The sequence below is a fragment of the Talpa europaea genome (genome assembly GCF_964194135.1).
Source record: "Talpa europaea genome assembly, chromosome: 14".
In the NCBI taxonomy this organism is placed as follows: domain Eukaryota; kingdom Metazoa; phylum Chordata; class Mammalia; order Eulipotyphla; family Talpidae; genus Talpa; species Talpa europaea.
In genome coordinates this window covers 14694861-14713376 of record NC_140082.1, presented here as the reverse complement: position 1 = coordinate 14713376, position 18516 = coordinate 14694861, and the positions used below count along the sequence as shown (strand labels likewise).

The following is an 18516-nucleotide window of genomic DNA, read 5'->3' as shown; positions in this document are numbered from 1 at the left end:
AGCCTCTGTAACACGAGTTCGATCCCTGGCCAGCCAGGGAGACACCCACATGGCACAGCAGACCTCTCTTGGCTCTCCCGCTGCTCCCTCAGCAGTGTATTTTGGTCCATCTGCCTGTTCTGTTCCCCGCTCTGTCTCTGGTGCATCTCTGGCCTATACCCCCACTCTTGTATGCATAAATAAATAAATCTTAAAAAAAAACCTTTATGTTTTCTAAAATAGACATTTAAAGCTATGCATTTTCCTCCAAGCACAGCTTTAACTGCATTCCACATATTTTTTGATAAGTCATGTTTTCTTTATCATATATTTCTAAATATTTTCTTTCATTGTAATTTATTACTTGACCCATTAGTTACTTGCAAGTATGTAGTTTAATTTCCATATGTTTGGATATTTTCCTGATACCTTTTTGTTATTACTTTCTTTTTTTTTTTTTTTAAGATTTATTTACTTATGCATACAAGAGCTGGGGTACAGGCCAGAGATGCAGGGGGTGAGAGGATTCACCAGAGACAGAGTGGGGAGCAGAACAGGCAGACTGACTGAAATACACTGCTGAGGGGAGCAGCGGGCAAGACAGGAGAGGTCTGCTGTGCCTTGTGGGCCACCTCCCTGGCTGGGGATTGAATTCATGCTGCAGTGGCTGCCGATAGCTTCATAGTGCTGAGACTTGCCCCTCTAATTAGAGGCCCCTCTAATCTTTTACTTTTAACCCACCGTTATCTTTACACTTAAAGTGTGTTTCTTGCAGACAGTATATGGTTGGTGGTTTTATCTTTTTTTTTTAATTATTTAAGGGAGTTTTATTATACACAGCATAAAATGAGTCTTGCTTTTTTATATGACCTGATAAATTCGCGGGCTTGAAATAGTTTTGGGGGAGGTATCATGTTCCCCACCCTCATGGCAGTGATTACTGAAATGGTTTGGCTTAAATCTGCCATTTTGCTGTTTGTCTCATTTAGATTTTTATTATGTTTCCCCTTCCTGCCATCTAAGGTAGTATTTTTAGCATTCATCTTCTTTCCTTTATTAGCTCTCTTTTCTTCGTGCTTATCTGATGTTTTATATTATCCATCTTTAACTCGTTGTGGTTTCATTTAAATAATATACGGCTCCAGCTGCCACCTAAGAGCCTTCCGATAAGGTGCTTCACTGCCCACACCCATCCTTTCGGCTGCGTCCTTTTTGCTTTTGATTCTGAATTAAACCCTGCCGTTCACTTTTACCTTGCTCTACAGTTATTCTTAAGTGACATGTGAAAGTGAGAAAAGCAGCATTCTTTGTATTTTCTCACATATTTACCTTTCCTAGCACTCTTCACTCCCTTGTCTGGATCTGAGTATCCATTTCGTACCATTTTCTTTCAGCCTGAAGAACTCTGGACCTCTCTTGTCGTCACAGGTCCGCTAGCCACAAATTCTCTCAGGTTTTATTTGTCTGAAAGTATTTTTATTTCACCTTTCATTTTTGAAGGACATTTTTGTGGGCTGAATACCTTTGGGTTCTTTTCTTTCTCTACAGAAAAGGTGCTGCCCTTCGTCTGTTGGCTTGCGTGCCCGCCTCCTGGCACATCCCTTCTCAGGGCCTCGGGAGCCAAATCCCAGAATCAAAGCTGCCTACCAGAGGACCATGGGTGGGGACCCTGTCTCCCAGGGACTTCAGCACCCTGACAGTTAAGGGGTCCAAAATTGAGTCCCCAGCATGGGAGTGCAGTGCCACCAAGGGACCTGCCCGGCAGAGTCCTTAGTGGACGGTCACATGGCCTCGTGTTGTTAGAGGGCAGCGGCTGCTGCTGCTACTGCTGGGGCCTCTGCCGGAAGCCCACCTGGCTGAGAAAGGGGCCCTTTGACAAAACAGGCCATTCCAAGACCCTGCAACTGTCTGGTCCTAAATGACCTGGGATGTTCCTCAGCACAGTTCCCCAAAGGCCTCATGGCGCCCTATTGGGCCCCCCCCTTTCGGGTGGTGGGCCTGAGCAGGAGCCCAACAAGGTCTCAGGCACAGGGTGGCTGGTCTGTTTAAGGGGTGCCCCAGCAGACTACCATGGAGCTCATTCAAAATGAGTCTTGGGTGGAAACTTGGCCCAAAGTTGTTGGATCTCTGCAGACTGCCTATAACTCAAGCCCGCCTCTCCGTGGGGTTTCGCATTTACCAGATTGTGTTCTGGCGCCCTCACAGACTGCGGGGGAGCCTAAGGCGGGAGAGAGGCCCTGCTCTCAAGCCTTGCTCTGAGACAATGTTTTTTCCTCATTCTTACCTTCCCGCCACTTCCTCCTTCCATCTCTGCTGGCTTTTCCCTCCCCTGACCTCCTCGAGCCTCTCCCTTCTACCGCTGCCTCCTCCTCCTGCTCCACCCCAAGGTCCCCTGGGCACTATTTCCTGCCAGGCTACAGCTCCTGCTCACCAGGAGTTGGCAATTAGAAACCCCCCTTTCAGTTTTTAGGAACAGTTTGTCACCTTCATTTTCTTGATAAATACCATCATGGGTTAGAATTTCTAATTTCTGTTTCTTTTAGAAAAACTATTTTTTTACTAATTTAGTGATTGTTGCTTCTTCGTGCTTTCCTGTTCCCTACAGAGCTTTAAAAAATATCTTTTACCTTAAATATGGATCATTTTTATAGCTAGGTAACAGAGGCCAATGTGTGTGGCCTGACTGTGTGCCAAGTACTTGTTGAGAACTTTCCAGGCATTAAACCCATTTTACAGATGAAGAATTGAAGATTAAGATGTCAGTAACTGCAGGTATTGGGGTAACAGAGGGTCTTCCGGTCTGCCCAACTCATAAAAAGGGAGAGGTTGTCTTTCTGGGGCAGTGAAAAGGGGGCTGCTATATCCCCTCATTTAAGACATGACTGCCTGTCAGCCTTACCAGGGAGAGTATGAGATCCCGACTTAGCAGGGACTGTGGGTGTCTTCCGTGCCCTTCCCATAGAACTCAGCTGCCCCTCCCGTCGCCCCCCCCTCTCCCCTCAGTCACTCCACTGAAGCCAGAAGAGGTGGGAAAGAGGATCTTTGTAGGCACTGCAGCCAAGGCTTGACCCAGGAGGGCAGGCCCAGGGGCATCATGATGTGAGTCATTTCACACTGGATTCCTGATTAGCCCAAGAGGCAAGGACACACAAAGGAACAGCCTGGAACCAGACTCTTCTAACCCCAAAGCACCCCTCCCTCCTCCCTGCTCTTGTCTGTACCATCCCCCACCACCTCTGTGTCGTCCATCCAGCAGGTTCCATTAAGCTCCATCTGCACGCAGGGCTCTGAGGTGTGGTCATCAGGGCCCATCAGGGCCCCAGGGCTCCCAGGTGGTGGGGCCTCCCTCCCCTGCTGCCTAAAGGCAGCAGTCCCCAGGTTAGAAGCGCTTTTGTGTGCTCACATGGGCTTCGGATGAGTTCCAGAGATAAGCAGCTGTCTTCAGGCCAGGAAAATGTGAACTGATAGTTTCCAGCGGCCCCACCTACCAGTGCTGGTGCCAGCTGAGAGGGAGCAGCGGGTTCTCATGCGTGGATTGCCAGGCCTGCTTTCGAACTTAGTCCCACTTGCCTTGGCCTTGAGACAGACGCTGGCGGTGAGTGAAATGAACCAGTCACACCGGCCAGACCCCTTGTTTGTAAAGGGTCCCTCTCAAAGGTCAGAAATCATCAGCCGCAGAGCTGTTAGCTGAGTGCCCCCGGCAGCGGTCCCCACCTGTTAGCTGAGTGCCCCGGCAGCGGTCCCCACCCTCCAGCGAGCGCAGAAGCTCCTCCCGCAGTGTTGCTGCCTGGCCTCACAGCCATTGCTGCTGACATCACAGCCTTTAACTCCACAGGATACGGGACAGCTGCCCACAGGTAACAAGCCCTCGAGCCTGGAAAAGGCTTGTAGGTTGAAGGCAAGACAAGAATGTGTGTTATGGGGACAAAGGCCAGACTTCAACATGGAACTCAGGAAATTAATTTCTGAAATGTTAGGATGACTAGCACATTTTCCCCTTTTTCTGGCTACCAGAAGGCAGTGTGGACTTTGGAGAGGGGACCCCTGGATCCAGATGCCAAGGCACCATGCCCTCCTCCCTGACTCACACTCCTTGGCCTTGGTTCCCTCATCTGAAGAACTGGGGGTTCAGGGGGAGCAGGAGACAAATATGGATACTGGGGCAATGGCTGTGGCTGGAGCCTGGCATTCTGGGATGTTAAAGCTGGGGGAGGGTGGAAGGGATCTAACTCAGCAGCTCTTGCCTTGGCTGCAGAATGAAGTCTCCTGGAGAGGTTTTTTTTTTGTTTTGTTTTTAAATATTGAGGTCCCCTTCCCACTAGGCGGTTCCATCCCCAGGCCTGTGGGGACTTTCTGATTGAACCAGAAGCAGGCAGACTGATGGGTTGGGGTGTAGAACCTGCAGTGGAACCTGCAGAAGTGAGGTTGCCAGGTGGCCTCAGGACACTACTCACTTTTGTGGAGGGGGATGGACTTGGAGACACCGTCAGCTTAGAGAGCTGGTGTTGCGGGAGGTGCCTCCCAGGCTGAGAAGCAGGCAGAGTCTGGGTCTCCACAGCAAAGGGCAGAGTCAGTACTTCAGCTCCAGGGCCCGCCCCTGCGCCACCCAGGGTCGTGGGCAGCAGCATCATGGCCAACCTGAGTCCAGTAGGCACGAGGTCTGGCCTCCTGCACCTGCCTTGCCCTGGGCTGGGAGCAGCCCGCCTCTGACCTTTGGGTGAGGCTCATGCCTGGACAGGCAGGGCCAGGTGAGCAACTGCAGAAGCCCTGGGGAGGGTGCGCTCCTGTGGGGCTGGATCCAGGACACCCCCCAACCTCCTATCTCTGGTTTATGTTTATTCTCCTGGAGGTCAGCCCTTCCCCCAGAGTTGTCCACATCTTGAGGACCTTGTGGCTCCTGGTCACAACCTTCTGCTGAGGAGGGGCACCTGTGGGCATCCCAATGTCCTCACCTTCACTCACGCACACTTATTTTCACCCCTCTTCTTGGCTTTGACCTGTGCCCAGCACCTCCAGGGAGAGGAAGCAGGTGTGTTTCTTGCCTGCCAAGATTTTTGCCTTCCACTGCTTGCTGGCCTCTCCAGCTGACGAGGGGTTCTGGGGAAGAACAGAGATTCAGCCACCACAGACCCTGGTCTACAGATTCCTGCTCATGGGACGGGGCCTCTGCCCCTGCGGCTCATTAGGAAAGAAGCAAGCCCGGCTTTTCTGTCAGGCCAGGCACCCATCCCCGGGGCACCACCTTGGCCTTATTGATAGCTGCCCTGCTGAGGGTGCCATCCCTGTCCTGGGGGAGTGGCGGGGCAGCCCAGATGTGGTCCCACAGGGGCTGCCGCTGTCTTTGACACATCTGTGCTGATCGCCAGTGAGACAGGGAGGGACCACGGGCGTCAAGAGGATGCTGGCGCTCTGGCTTGTTTTTCCCATCTGCCTGCCAGGGCATCACAGTTTATTATTTATTATCTGATTTTCCAACAGATTAGATGCTTCCAGCATTGAGGCCTTCCAGCATCCTCAGGGCTGAACTCTTTAGAGCCTTCAGTCACCTGCCTCCTCGGGGGAGGGGCCTCATTCTTCATCTTTTCTAAAGTTTGTTTATAGCTGATTCCTTTCTCCGGCAACCCCTTGCAGGACTAGTATCCCCCAGACCTACTTTCCTCGTGGGTTCCCCAATCAGGAAGGACTGGCAGTGCCTTGAGGGGACTCCTGTCTGAGCCCCTTCTCTCTCAGGGGTCTCGGGCTCCCTATTCTCTCAGAAGCTCCCAAAAGACCTCTCAGCCTCCCCTCCCCTTTGTCTGAGTGAGATGGAGGTCGGCAGGCCCTCCTGTGAGGCAGGGAACCAGGGAACCCTTCGCCCCCAGGCATGGCTCACCTCCTGGCCTACCCTCTCCAGGGCAGCGGGAGGCCACCAGGTCCTCTCAGGGCCGAGTAAGGGGCTGCACTTTGTCCCACCCCCGGCTTCTGCTTCCAGCATCCAGGCCCACAGGGGCGGCCAGGGCCCCAGGCTTCTGTAAAGATACCACCAGCAACCCCAGCTCTGCCAGTGAGGAGCCTGGCTCCCCTGGGCGTGATCCTTGATCTCCGCGCCCTTCCTCTTCGGCTGTGATTCTTGCAGCACACCGTGTCATATGTGGGAGGGACAACATGTGGCAGGGACACCGAGTCACCTGCTGTCCGTCCTCAGGCCCGCCAAAGCCCCTTGACATCCCCGTGGACCTGCCTTGAGGCCTGTTTCTCTCTTCTCAGCAGCCAGCTGATTGAATTCTGTGATCAAGCTTCGGCAGCTTAACCAGTCTCCCGAAATCTAAGTAAAAATCACCCCATCTGCTGTAATTGCACCTTTGAGGTGTTTACATTGCGCCTGGGAATGGCTGGTTCTGCCTCGGGTGCTGCGCCCCTCAGTGCTCACTTGAAACCAATTCCCGCCTGTTGGCAGCTCCTCAGAGGCCCTGGGTGAGGTGTCTCTTTCCCAGCCTGACCGGGAAAAGAAAAAATAGGATGTACTCCCTGCTCAGAGTCCGTGGTGCTCACGTGGGGCGAATGCCCCCCAGAGCGGTCTGGGGGCCCCAGTGAGGTGTGGCCACCCAGGGATCAAGAGCAAAGACCGGAAAGCCCCCAGGGCCCAGGGATTAGGCCTGTCCCCTTCCTGTCCCATTTACTCAGACTCAGCAGAGGGAACGGACAGCAGTGGCCGGTGCCCAGGGGGGCACCCTGGGTCATGCATGATCCGGCTGGTGACACAGGTTCTCATCAGCCATTGATAGACATTCGGGTCTCAGTCCTGGTGCAGTGGAGTCCATGGCATTTGGCAGATGTGCAGACACCCCTTAGGGGTGGGGAGGGGGGCAGCCTTCACCACCCTCCCTGGGCCCTGAGGAGCAGCAGGAGAGCTGGGATGGGGGAAGAATGCACAGGCACGCAGACCTGGTGGTGTGGCCCATCCCGAGGGTAGGGACCCGCCTGTGGCTACCTCCTCCCCCAATTCCCAGAGATCGGCCCAGGCTCTGCTTGTCTCCCCTGCACCCACTTGCCTGGCCTGTGGCCTAGTGCCAGGCTTCTACAGGGCATGCAGAGATGAGCAAGCGATGCGCCTGTCCTCCAAGAAGCCACCATGCTCCTTGTCCATGTTTGGATATTACCCAGCTGGCTGGAAGCTGGCTGGGGGGCCCAGGGCTAGGGGGCCCATGGGAGGGACTTGAGGGCCCAGAGCAAAGCTCAGTCAAAGTGACCCTAGTACTGGGTGCAGGTGCAGAGGAAGGGGTGACCCTGTCCTGAGGTCCCTCCTCAGCCAGAGCTGCTCTCATTCATCTCCAGCCAGTGTGAAGGGGAGGGGCCCCACGTAATCCCATGTCTTGACTCCTGAGAAACAATCCAGAGAGTACAAAATGGGGTGACTACCAGGCCTCTGGCCCTAGGTTGCTTCCCACCCCCTCCCCACCCCTCATTCAAAACCAATCTGGAGAGTCTTTTGGTTTCTTAGTTTCAAAAAGCTGCTCCCTGCCGGGGCTTCCCCACCCAGAAACTTGATTCATTTCTCCAAAAGATGGAAAAAAAACCTCCACTTCTAAAAATAGCTCACCTGGTTCCACTGCACTGGCTGTTTCCACAGCAACAGCTGTTTCCACTCCTTCCCGGGAGCCTCCCGATAGGAGAGGGTGAAGCGGGCCCTGGCTATTGGGGGTGCCCGGCCCGCATCATGCTGGATTCTCACGAGTCATGGGCACCGAGACCCAGCTGGAGCTTCCCGTGCCCAGCCTGCCGACATCGCATCAGCGCTCACTTTGCTCATGACCCCGTGGGCTTCCTCTGCCTCTAGGCTCTGTGACTTGAAGGAAGCTCAGGATTGGTCATGTGCAGAGGTGAGTGGTGCCAGTGGAGGGTGATGGGGGGGCTGGTGGGATGGAGACCAGGAAGTTCCAGTTTAGTCTCAGTCCCAGGCAGGAGTCTCAGCGCTTAGAGAGGCTCCCGGGACCACTGCCCAGCACAGTGAGGCAAGCATGCTTGACGCCTTGTGAGAACACAGCTGGCGTTTCGCTCAGCCACAGCTACTCAGTGTAAGTGAATAATGATCAAAGGCATCCTAGTTCCCAGAAGCTGTGACTACATTGCTTTTATGTTTTAAAAAGATTTATTTATTTATGCATACAAGAGCTGGGGTACAGGCCAGAGGTGCAGGGGGTGAGAGGATTCATCGGAGAGAGAGAGCCGGGAACAGAACAGGCAGACTGACTGAAACACACTGCTGAGGGGAGCAGCAGGCGAGACAGGAGACGTCTGCTGTGCCATGTGAGTTAGCTCCCTGTCTGGCCGGGGATCGAACTTGTGCTGTGCTGTAGTGCCTATGGATAGCTTCATAGTGCTGTGACTTAACCCCTTGTACCACCAGGGAAGCCCCCAGAAACATTGCTTTATATGGCAAAGGGACTTGGCAGCTGCAAATAAGGAAAGGATCTTGAGCTGGAGAGAGGATTCTGGATTAGCCAGGTGCACCCAAAATAATCACAAGGGTCCTTACAGGAAGCAGGCAGGAGGGTCAGAGTAGTTGCAAGATGCTGCGAAATGCTTTTCTGCTGGCTTTGAGGGTGGGTGGGCGGGCCAGCCTGCTGGCCACAAGCCAAGGAATGTTGACAGAAGGCAAACACCTTCTCTCCTAGAACCTCGAGAAGGAACAGCCCTGCCAACACCTTGACTTTAGGATCTGTGACCTGTCGCAGCTGGGAGGTAACAGTTTTATGTGTTGTGTTACGCTACACGGTAACTTCCTAGGGCTGCCATAACAAATTACCACAAAACAGTGACTTAAAGCCACAGAAGTTTATCCTTGCACACTTCAGGAAGCCAGAAGTTTTGAAGTCAGGCCTCGGCAGGGCTGTGATCTCTGTCAGCCTAGGGGAGAATTTTTTTGATGCTTTTTTTTTAGCTTCTGGTGTTACCAGTGATCCCCCCGGCATTGCAGAGTCTGCTCACCTGTGTCTCTGCATTTTTTCTCATCTAATAATTATATTGGATGAAGGACCCGTCCTGGATATTCAGTATGACTCTATCTTAACTAATTCCGCCTGCATTAACTCTTCCAAGTTAGATCACATTCTGAAGTTCCGGGAAGGGAATGGATTTGAAGGGGGAGGGGTGCTAGCCAACCCAGTCAGCCACCCAGTCAGCTTTTTATTCTAATCAAAAAAGCAATTCATTCTTCGGTGTAGCTGGTGAGAATTGACGGGTGTCTTCTAGAAACGGTGGTACTGAGGCTAGGGTGGAGTGCTGAGCCCACGGTAACTTGTTCCTCGTGATCCTGCCATCTCAAGAACTGCTTGCACCAGCCCTCTGAGCTCCACCTGGTTAGGGGTCCGGATCAATTCTTCTTCTATGCTCCACCGGCTGGGGCTGCTGTTGGCTTTTGTCACATTAGCCAGGAAAGCCCAAGGGTGCCACTGGCTGCAGAATGCCAGGCCTGAATTCCTCAGCCACTACCCAGAAGTCATTTTCATTAGAAACTGAGGGCCCTCTTTGGCCCCCAGGTGTCTGGGGAAGGTGAAGAACAGAAGCAGCTTCTCCATCATCAGGCCCCGTGCCCTTGTTTCAGAAACTGCAGGCTTTGAAGACAGCAGAGCCACATGCTGGGCTCCTGCTTAGTAGCTTTTCTGTGAAGGTTTGATGTGAACCTTTGGAGCACACCAGAATCGGCATGCAGACAGCAGGGCAAGTCGCTGGGCGTTGGGAAAGGCAGCCCTGGCTGCCCTGCTGGGAGGCACAGCTTGGAGTAACTGGTCTTTGCAAAGCGGGCGGGAGGTGGGGGGCAGAGGAAGATGGGAAGGCAGCAGCCCTCCTGTTCCCGGCCCTCCATCTCCCGCTCCAGTTTCTCTCCCATTTGGTTCCCTGGCGCCACTGCCCTCTGAGAGGGCTCTAGACCCAGACGCCTCCTGCCCTGTGGGCACCAGGTGGTGGGGTCTGCAGCTCCCTCCCCCCTGAAAACATTCAGGCTCTCCCCTCTTCCTGGGAAAGCTAACAGACTGGGAAGGGGGAGCAGGATGGGGTAAAGCAGTGGGACGAGAGGGCCAGTAGACGAGTCTCCTCTCAGTTCCATGAAAGAGAAACCACTGTGGAGTGAGGATCGGGGCTCACTGGGAGTCGTGCACGGGCTCGTGACAACCAGGGTGTGCCCCTTCCAGGATCAGGCTTGTTCTCCGCGCCAGATGCAGTGTGGCCTGTCCTGAGAGACAGGAAGTGACCAGCATGACTGGGGGGACGACCCCAGCCCCACTAGAGCTGTTAGGGCCCATCCTGCCCAGAGCTTTGGTTTCCTCACCTGTGAAATGAGGCTGCCAAGTGTGCAAGGGTTAAATGAGCTATTTGTCCTGTTGCAAATTTTCCATAAGATGTTAGGGATGTTGGGACTGGACAGGGTGTGTGTGTGTGTGTGTGTGTGTGTGTGTGTGTCCCGCGCTGTGGATTGTTACTTAGTTCCTCTGGGGTTCTCCTTGTCTCTGGGTGTTATTCCCAGAGGGAGTAACAGAGGCAGGTGGGGACAGTACGGACATGTCCTTCCTCTGGGCTAAATGCCCTGCCCGCAGCCCAGTGCCCCATCTGCGAGAAGCGGGGCTGGAAGCCGAGGTGTCATTTTCAAGGATCTTGATGGTCAGTTTCCTCTTCAGAAAGCAGAAGCCAATTTAATGCCATTCGTCCTTTCTTCCAATTTGAGGAGTGTCACATCATCTCTTCATTTGCATCTCTAGTAGTTGAGTTTCGTCTGCCTTTCCAATGTGAGTTCACCCCTCGCCAGCCCAGCCCGCGACCCCGAGCTGAGACGTGGGGACTCAGCAAGGCCAGATTCGCCACTCTGGAGACAGGTTCTCGCTCACTGTCCAGCTCTGCTTCCCCCCAGACCCGAAGGGGTTGCCCCCACTGTGTCCCAGACCGAAGAGCCCTAGACACCGTGGGGCACGGGAGGCCGGGCTGCACGTCCGCTGAGTGACCCCTGTGCCTTCTTTGAGGACTTGTGCAGCTGTGGGGGCTGCATGGGAGCCTCTTCTCTCCTGGTTGTGCATGGCCTTGGGGCTGGCTGGGTGCGGCCATCAGCCCACCCAGGCTGGGTCCGGGGACCTCTCCAGCCCCTGACCTCCTGTGACTACCCTGGTCCTACCTGGCCTCTGGCTTCTCTGTCCACCCTGCTCAGTCACCCCACTTGCCACCTGTCCCGTCTTTCCCATGAACCTCTGTTCAAATATCCATGTATGTATTTGCCGAGGGATGGAGGCCTAGGCTCCTTGACTGTGCCAGAGGCCGTCGCCGTCTCCCCTCTCCACTAGCTCTGTCTCCCACTATTGCTCACCTCTTCTCCAGGCTCGGCCCTCCTGTGTGGGACCCGCCACCTTTGTGTGTGCCACAGGCGGTGTTGCACACAAGAGGCTTTTCATGAATGAGAATGGCCTTTTCCACAAGGGGGCTGGGTGGAGGGCTGCAGGAGGATGGCGCTGGGCAGAGGGAGATGCATGGTGTGACTTGGGCCTGGGGCTCTCCCGGCAGGTTTTGAAGATGAGGTGGCATAGGGATAGGAAGGGGCAAGACCGCTGGTGGGTGATGTGAGGAAGTTCAGGCAGTGGGGCACAGTGGGAAAATTCCCAAATGATAACGCACCCAAGTGTTCGTGAAAACAGGGCCGTTTGGCATGCCTGAGGGGTGGGCATGGGGCAGAGAACAAAGTACGCCTGGTCAGGAAGGTGGACAGCGGGGAGATTGGGCTGGGTCTGTGATGCAGGGGAAGGAGCTGGCTTCATCCACGTCTCTGTGGTCTGGCACTGCTACCCACACACAGCAGTCTCCACCCCTCCACCAAGCCCTGCCACCCCTGCCTGCATGCGGTGCTTAGGGGGCCTGGCGCCACACACCCAGGTAGGTACCTGCCAAGCCCCCTCCACAGCATAGCCCAGGCCCTGTCTTTCAAGCTGGTCGCTCCAGCTGCCATGCCGGCCCACTGTCTCGGGAGAGCTTGCTGTGCCCACCCTGGGGAGACTAGCAGGCCCCCTCACCCTGGCCAGGAGCAGAAACTGGCACCCTCTCAGACACTTTATTTTTCAGGGGTGCGGCCTCCTCCTGGGCCCTTGTGCGTGTTTTCACCACGTCAGCTCTGCTTCCCTCCACAGATGACTCTGGGGACGACGAGGAGACCGCCTCCCCCACTGACAAGAGCGAGCTGTACCACACCATCAAGAACCTCTCCCTGAAGCTAGACGACCTCAGCACGTGCAATGACCTCATCGCCAAGCACGGCGCGGCGCTCCAGCGCTCCCTGACCGAGCTGGACGGCCTCAAGATCCCAGCCGAGAGCAGCGAGAAGCTCAAGGTCGTGAACGAGCGGGCCACCCTCTTTCGGATCACGTCGAATGCTATGATCAACGTAAGTGCCCCCTGCACACGGCCCTGGCATGAGGCTCCCCAGAAGGGAAGCGGCCCCCGTCACCAACTCCGCGGTCCCTGCGCTGGGTGCGACAGACCAGGCTCCACTTCCAGCGGCCTCACGTCATTTCCCGAGCCGGCTCCCTCCCGGGCCCTCGGACCCCTCGTCTGTGGCCACGGGGGGTCAGGACGTTCCTGTTCATTGTGTATGTGGGGGGAGGGGAGCCAGAGCTGGCTGTGGCTCCGGCTGAGGCGGGTAGGTGGTTCGGCCTGGGGGAAGAAGGCCAGGGCCAAGTTGACAGCCATCCCTGCCGCACGGTAGGGACACAGCCTTCCCCCAGCCCTTCAGATGCCTGGCAGGTCCTTCTTCACCCCTCAAAGCCCCATGTGGGCATCACAGCTTCATTTTTCACACTTCCTGTCAGCAAACCATTCCTCCTGGAATCCAGGCACCGCTGCACAGCGCCGAGCCCGCGCAACTTTCTGTTACAGGGAAGGGAGAGGAAGACCCCGGAACCCCCAAACCTGCCCACTCTAAATAGGGTCTGCCATCTGCATCAAGGCAAAACCTGTAAGACCTTTAATGGAAAGGCACTGTAATACAGTCAGTGTGCCCACAGAAGACCAAAGGTAGAGCTGGTGCCAGTGTGGGCGGCAGGCAGGGCACAGCCAGCATAGAATGGCTGCCCACCCCAGAGCAGAGGAGCAGCCCCTGGTCTCTGGGTGGGTCCCCTAAGGACAGGATGTGCTTTGGTGTGTACAGGAGACCTGGCTGGGCAGGCTGGGGGGCCAGTTCTGAGGACCACGAAGGGGAGAGCCCGTGGAGGAGGGGCGGGAAGGGGAGGAGGCTGGAAGGGAAGGAGGAAGCACAGGCTGGGGGGGAGGGGGGCGTGGTGGGGTGGAGAAGGGCAGCAATGCAGGCACTCGGCCAGGGCTTCGGATTTGTGGCATCACAGAAATAAAGAGGCAGCAGAAGGAGCCCCTCGCTGCTGGAAAGGCTGTGAGGCATCTCTGAGCCCGTACGGAGAGCCTGTGGGCTCGCTGTGCCCACCCAGGAGCCGGAGCTGTCCCCCTGGTCCTGGGGCTGGTGGGCAGGCTCCTGACCAGCTGACCACCGTGCCGCTCCCGACAGCTCGCTCATTTGGAGCCTGGGAAGTTAAGTAAAAATAGATTCCAGAAATATCTAAAATCAGTTGGCAAACTGGTGTCCAGATGGTGCTGGTTCCTGTGTGCAAGAGGTAAACTATTTTGAATGTGCAAAGGGCTATTTTAAAGTTTGAATCAAAGTGAAAAGCTGCTTCCTGATGCTGTGACTCACATCAAGGAAGTCAGTACAGTCCCTTCCGTGTTTGGGGGGGCTGACCCCTGTGTGTGCCTGGGTGGGGCCTGGCCCAGCCCTGATGTAGGAGCTGCTTGGCATCGTGGGGCCAGAGGGCAGTGGATCTGCATCACGGTGGCTTGGCTGGGCCTGACCTCAGGTCCCCCTTCTCCAACTTGGAGGGCTGAGAGGGTCACCCTTCTTCCAGAATGGCAGCCTCGGAGCCAGGCCGTCCTGACCTAATTTCAGCCTTGCCCCTTCCTGCCCTTGAAGGAGTGTGCGGAGGCAGCCTGCTGCTCCTCAGTGCGAAGGGGAGGAAAGCCCCAGGCACCCCCCTCCCCACCTCGTGCACATTTCCTCCTTGTCGCCGCCTTTATGGCCCCAGATCACTGAGAGGCAGGGGCCACAGTAGTGCTGCCATGTGTGGGGGTCCATAGGCTGGGGTGAGTGTGGGGAGGTGGTCTCAGCTCCAGGTACCCAGAGAGCAAAGGGGTCTGGTTACCTGCCCATCTGGGAGCCCCAAAGTCTGAGCGCCGCTACAAGTCAGACATGTGACAGCCATACCTGGCCATCCTGGCCGGCTGCAGGTGGAAATGGAGCCCTTTGTCCACGCCAAGGCCAGGCGGCTATGGGGACGGCACTGCCTGCATGCCCTGGGAGATGTGCAGGTGGGGCCCATGGGGACTTGGACAAGGTCACCCCCTCTGCCTCGTGACCTTGGCAAGTCCCCTGGCCTACCTGGGCCTCTGTTCCCTCTTTAGCTGTGTCCACTATTGAAACTGTTCCCTCGGAGCTCCTGAGAATGTCCCAGACGGCCCTGCCCCGGGCATGAGGGGGCTGGGGTGGCATTAGCACAAGCAGGCTTGTTTGGAACTGAACCAGAAAAGGGAAGACACAGCGCCTGGTGGGCTACATGTGACAGTGGGGGGAGGGGGAGGGGTGGCGCCCCAGTAAATGATGTTGGAGAGGATTTGGGGCCATGTCTGTGAGAGGCTCTGCCACCTGAGAAAAGAAAATAGTCATTTCCAAAGTATTGGTGTCTATGAATGTCAAGGATAGGGAGGGAACCTACTTCATCTTCGAGCTATGATTATCTTTCCCTTTTTGCTTTTGCGGCTAGGAGGCCCAGAGGCCATAGAGAGCCCTGCGGGTTACGGGTACGGGTGACAAGATGGAGGACAGATGCCCAGAGAGGGGCTCGTATGAGCAGCGTGCCTGGGGCTGGCTGAGCCCTTTCGAGTCAGCCAGGCTGGCCCCCAGGTGTCTTCTCACCCTGTGGGGTACGAGAGCCAGCAAGGCCTAGGCAAGTGCCCCAACACAGAGCCACATGGAGCCCACCCCTTTAGTGAGGCGCTGGCTCAAGCCTGCTCTCCTTAGGAGGCCCGCCCTAGTAGGGTGCTGACTCAAGCAGCAAACATTCTGGAGCACCTGCACCCAGTGCCCCTGCAGATGTGGGTGGCAGCCCCCAAGGGAGTATACCAGGCACCCCTTTAGCTGGCGCACCCCATCACTTCCCTGGTTCCTCCCATAGCCCTTCACACTAGTGTCCCCATCCCCGATGAGGGCCCTGTGCCCCTCTTCCTCCAGGGAACTCATCTCTGGCCCTCAGGGTGAGGTGCGTGGCACCTGGCAGCTGGTGTGACCAGGGGCGCGAAGGGAGTGCAGGAGAGTGGGGGCGGGGTCTGTGGATGCAGGCGGGGGCCAAGGAAATGCCTCCTGGAGGCGGCCAGCAAGCGCATCCAGAGGTCCCTGCCATGGACCTCGCTGCCCTCCCCTCCGCTGTGACGACAGCCAGAATGACCACCCCCTGCTTCGTAAGAGGTAGAACCATCTATCAACCTAGGAAGTTGAAAAGAATATGGATGGCATAGGCCACAAGTTTAAAGGGGGGACCTTAAAAGCAGTTATGTGATGCCGACTTTGAGGTAACTTGGTGGAAATTTCCAGTACCAGTTCCTCTGCCAGACAAGATCCATTACCTCTCCGAGCTGACAAGTACGGCAGAAGAAGGCTTTCGTTCCTCTGGGCCGAAGCCAGCACCTAACCCGAGCTAACCTCGGTGTCAGCAGCGACAGGTTATGACAAACCTTAGTTCCCACAGCCATGACAGGGCAGCTGAAAATTCGGGCCCCAGGCAACATGCTGGGTTTGACCCCCTGCGTTAGCGTCCTGACCGGGAGGCTGGCCAAGGCGGATGCCAATCCCTAGATGGGCTCCGAGAAAGCCAGGGCCCCTGAAGAGGCCAAAGGGGACAGCAAAGATGTTTCTGAGCACCCCGCGATGAGAGGAGGGAGGGAGACAGCACCCCAGGGCCTTCCGCACTGCCCTGCACCAGCAAGTAGGGTATGGAGGGTGAGGGAACCTGGCCCAGGCCTGGTGCTCAGAGGCCACTCCTCCCTCCAGGCCTGCAGGGACTTCCTGGAACTCGCAGAGACACACAGCCGGAAATGGCAGCGAGCGCTGCAGTATGAGCAAGAGCAGCGCGTCCATCTGGAGGAGACCATCGAGCAGCTAGCCAAGCAGCACAACAGCCTCGAGCGGGCTTTCCGCAGCGCCCCTGGCCGGGCCGCCAACCCCACCAAGAGCTTCAGTGAGGGTGAGTGCACGAGGGCCACCCCCTGGGGCCTGCTGGCTCAGTCTACTGGCCTCTGTCCCTTTGACTTCCCCCGCCCCGCCCCGCCCACCTGGCCGGATATGTGCGCACCCCTTATGCTTGTCTTGGCCAACTCTGGCCTGCTTCTGTGGCTTGGTGTTCTCCATGCCCACCACCCACTGGCAACAGCCTCCCTGTGTCTAGTTCCAGTTCTCAGAAGTTCAGTGAGTTCAACCAGGCCCTTGGCAGGGCTGCCAAGGGGCCAGGTGGCTGCCCACCTAACCTGGATCGAGGGGTCTTGAGTACACTGGGAAGGGGTCTGTCAGAGAGGGAAGGTGGCCACACACAAACTGAGAGACCAGGTGAAACTTCTGGAAGGAGGGAGGTTCTGTGCCAGAGGTGAGAGGAAAGGACATTCTAGAAAAGGGACCAAGGGCAGCCACAGCCAGGCTAGTCAGGACCAGATGGACGTGGAGAGGGGCTGGACCACAGAGCGGGGCAGAGTTGGAGGTGGGGAGGGTTCCTTGGGGCTCTGGACTTCTGTAAACTGAGGCGGCATCTCTGCATGTGTCTGCAGGAAGCCTCCTGACGCCCAAAGGAGAAGACAGTGAGGAAGATGAAGATACCGAGTACTTTGACGCCATGGAAGACTCCACGTCCTTCATCACCGTGATCACCCAGGCCAAGGAGGACAGGTGCCATGGCCTGGAGCCCTCCTAGAGTCAGCCTTCCTCACCTCCTCCTTCTCATGCGCCATCTGGTCTTTGCACTTGCGTTTTTGCTTCTTTGAAACTTTGCTCCAGTTTTTGTTGTTGTTTTGAAAACAGGGCATTGGGCTGAACCCATTTCCGGGGGCTGGGGAGCAGGGGAGATCCGGAAGGCTGCCGCTTGCTCACTCTTACCTCAGGGCTGCTCAGAGCCCTCGCCACCGTGCCACCACGCCAGCACTCCAGAGCAAGCGAGATGCAGGGGACCTTTTATTTTCTATTTCTAAGCCTTTGTTTTGCTTTTCATAAAAGCCTGCTCTGTCAGGATGCTTTTAAATACAGATTGGAACACAGAGTAGCAACCAGGACATTTACTAGCCCTGAGGAAGATGCCGTCAGGTGCTCCGGGAGCCTCAGAATGTGCCCAGGGTGTGGCTGTGCTGGTGCTGAGGAGGGCGGCAGGCGGGCACACTGGTCAGAGGGAAGCGTCCGGGCTTGCATGTAGATTCAGTGTGATTAGGGATTCAAGCCTCATTAGAATCTTCTATTTTCATCAAATTGCTGAAGGTCTTTCACTACGGCAGAGTGGGTGAGTATGGCAGCCTTGGGCCAATGAGCTCTGCCGATGTCTGGAGCCTCTGCCATGCCTGGGAAGGAGCAGGGCCCCCAGGTCAGTGACAGAACTGACCGCAGCCTGTGCTGTCCCACATCACGTGCCCTGAGGAGTGTGCCCAGCCCCGGAGCTCCCCATGCTCCCACACAAGTGTGCACATCAGGTAGTGCACGCAGCCTGTCAGCAGCCTTGCACCAATGTCTGTTCTGTTGCCTTCTAGACCTGCTGAAGCCCAATCGGGGGCAGCTGGCAAAAAGCCCCTGGCCATCCTCTTTGTGCCTCTGCCGAGCAACGTCCTTTACCTCCCACTCTCCCAGTTTCTTCCAGGGAAAGGGCTGTTCAGGTCCCTCTTAGCCCCTCAGGGCGCTTCCGGTCTCGCGGTAGTGTATTTCCCACTCAGAATCATTCTTAAATTGTACTGCTCTCAAAACTGGCATGGCTTAGCTGTTCCGAAAATCTTTCCACTTTACCCCTCAGCAATATCACCCTCTTGGTTCTGCAGCCGGGAGGGTCCTGTCAGGCTGGCTCCCCTCCACTCTTCCTCCCTTGCTGGAAGAAGCCTCAGGCCTCTGCCCCCCCCACCCAGTGCAGGTGGCCCCCATGCTCCGCACTCTCCATGGGCTCCGGAGCCCAAACAGCCCCTTCCTGGAGCTGCGGCTGCAACTGGGGGTGGGCAGGTCCTCTGCTCACTGTCCGCATCTGCAGTGCCCTGCGCTGTCTCCTCTTAATGACAAGGCGATTCTTTCCCATCCCCTGAGGCCCTGTCTGCCAGGCACCTCCACCCCAGCTGGCCCAGGTCACCCCTCCTTGGGGCTCCACAGAACCTGGGCTCCTCAGCCGTAGCACATCCAGCTAGCTGCTCTGCAAGCCACCCCCGCATGTATTCAATGCACAGAGATGCATCCAGCCTGCA

General features: G+C 56.2%; 1 protein-coding gene across 4 annotated transcripts in view; it reads left to right on the top strand.

The window, feature by feature from the left end:
• The window catches only part of OSBP2 (oxysterol binding protein 2), a gene marked incomplete at its 5' end in the record, with an annotated part of 105742 nt that overhangs the window by 73860 nt on the left and 13366 nt on the right, over window positions 1–18516 (top strand). For all 4 annotated transcript variants that reach the window (XM_084253866.1, XM_084253865.1, XM_084253864.1 and 1 more), the window contains 3 exons: window positions 12120–12373; window positions 16094–16286; window positions 16861–16978. In XM_084253866.1, the coding sequence (XP_084109992.1) occupies window positions 12120–12373; window positions 16094–16286; window positions 16861–16978 (565 nt within the window). The remainder of the gene's footprint in view (window positions 1–12119; window positions 12374–16093; window positions 16287–16860; window positions 16979–18516) is intronic.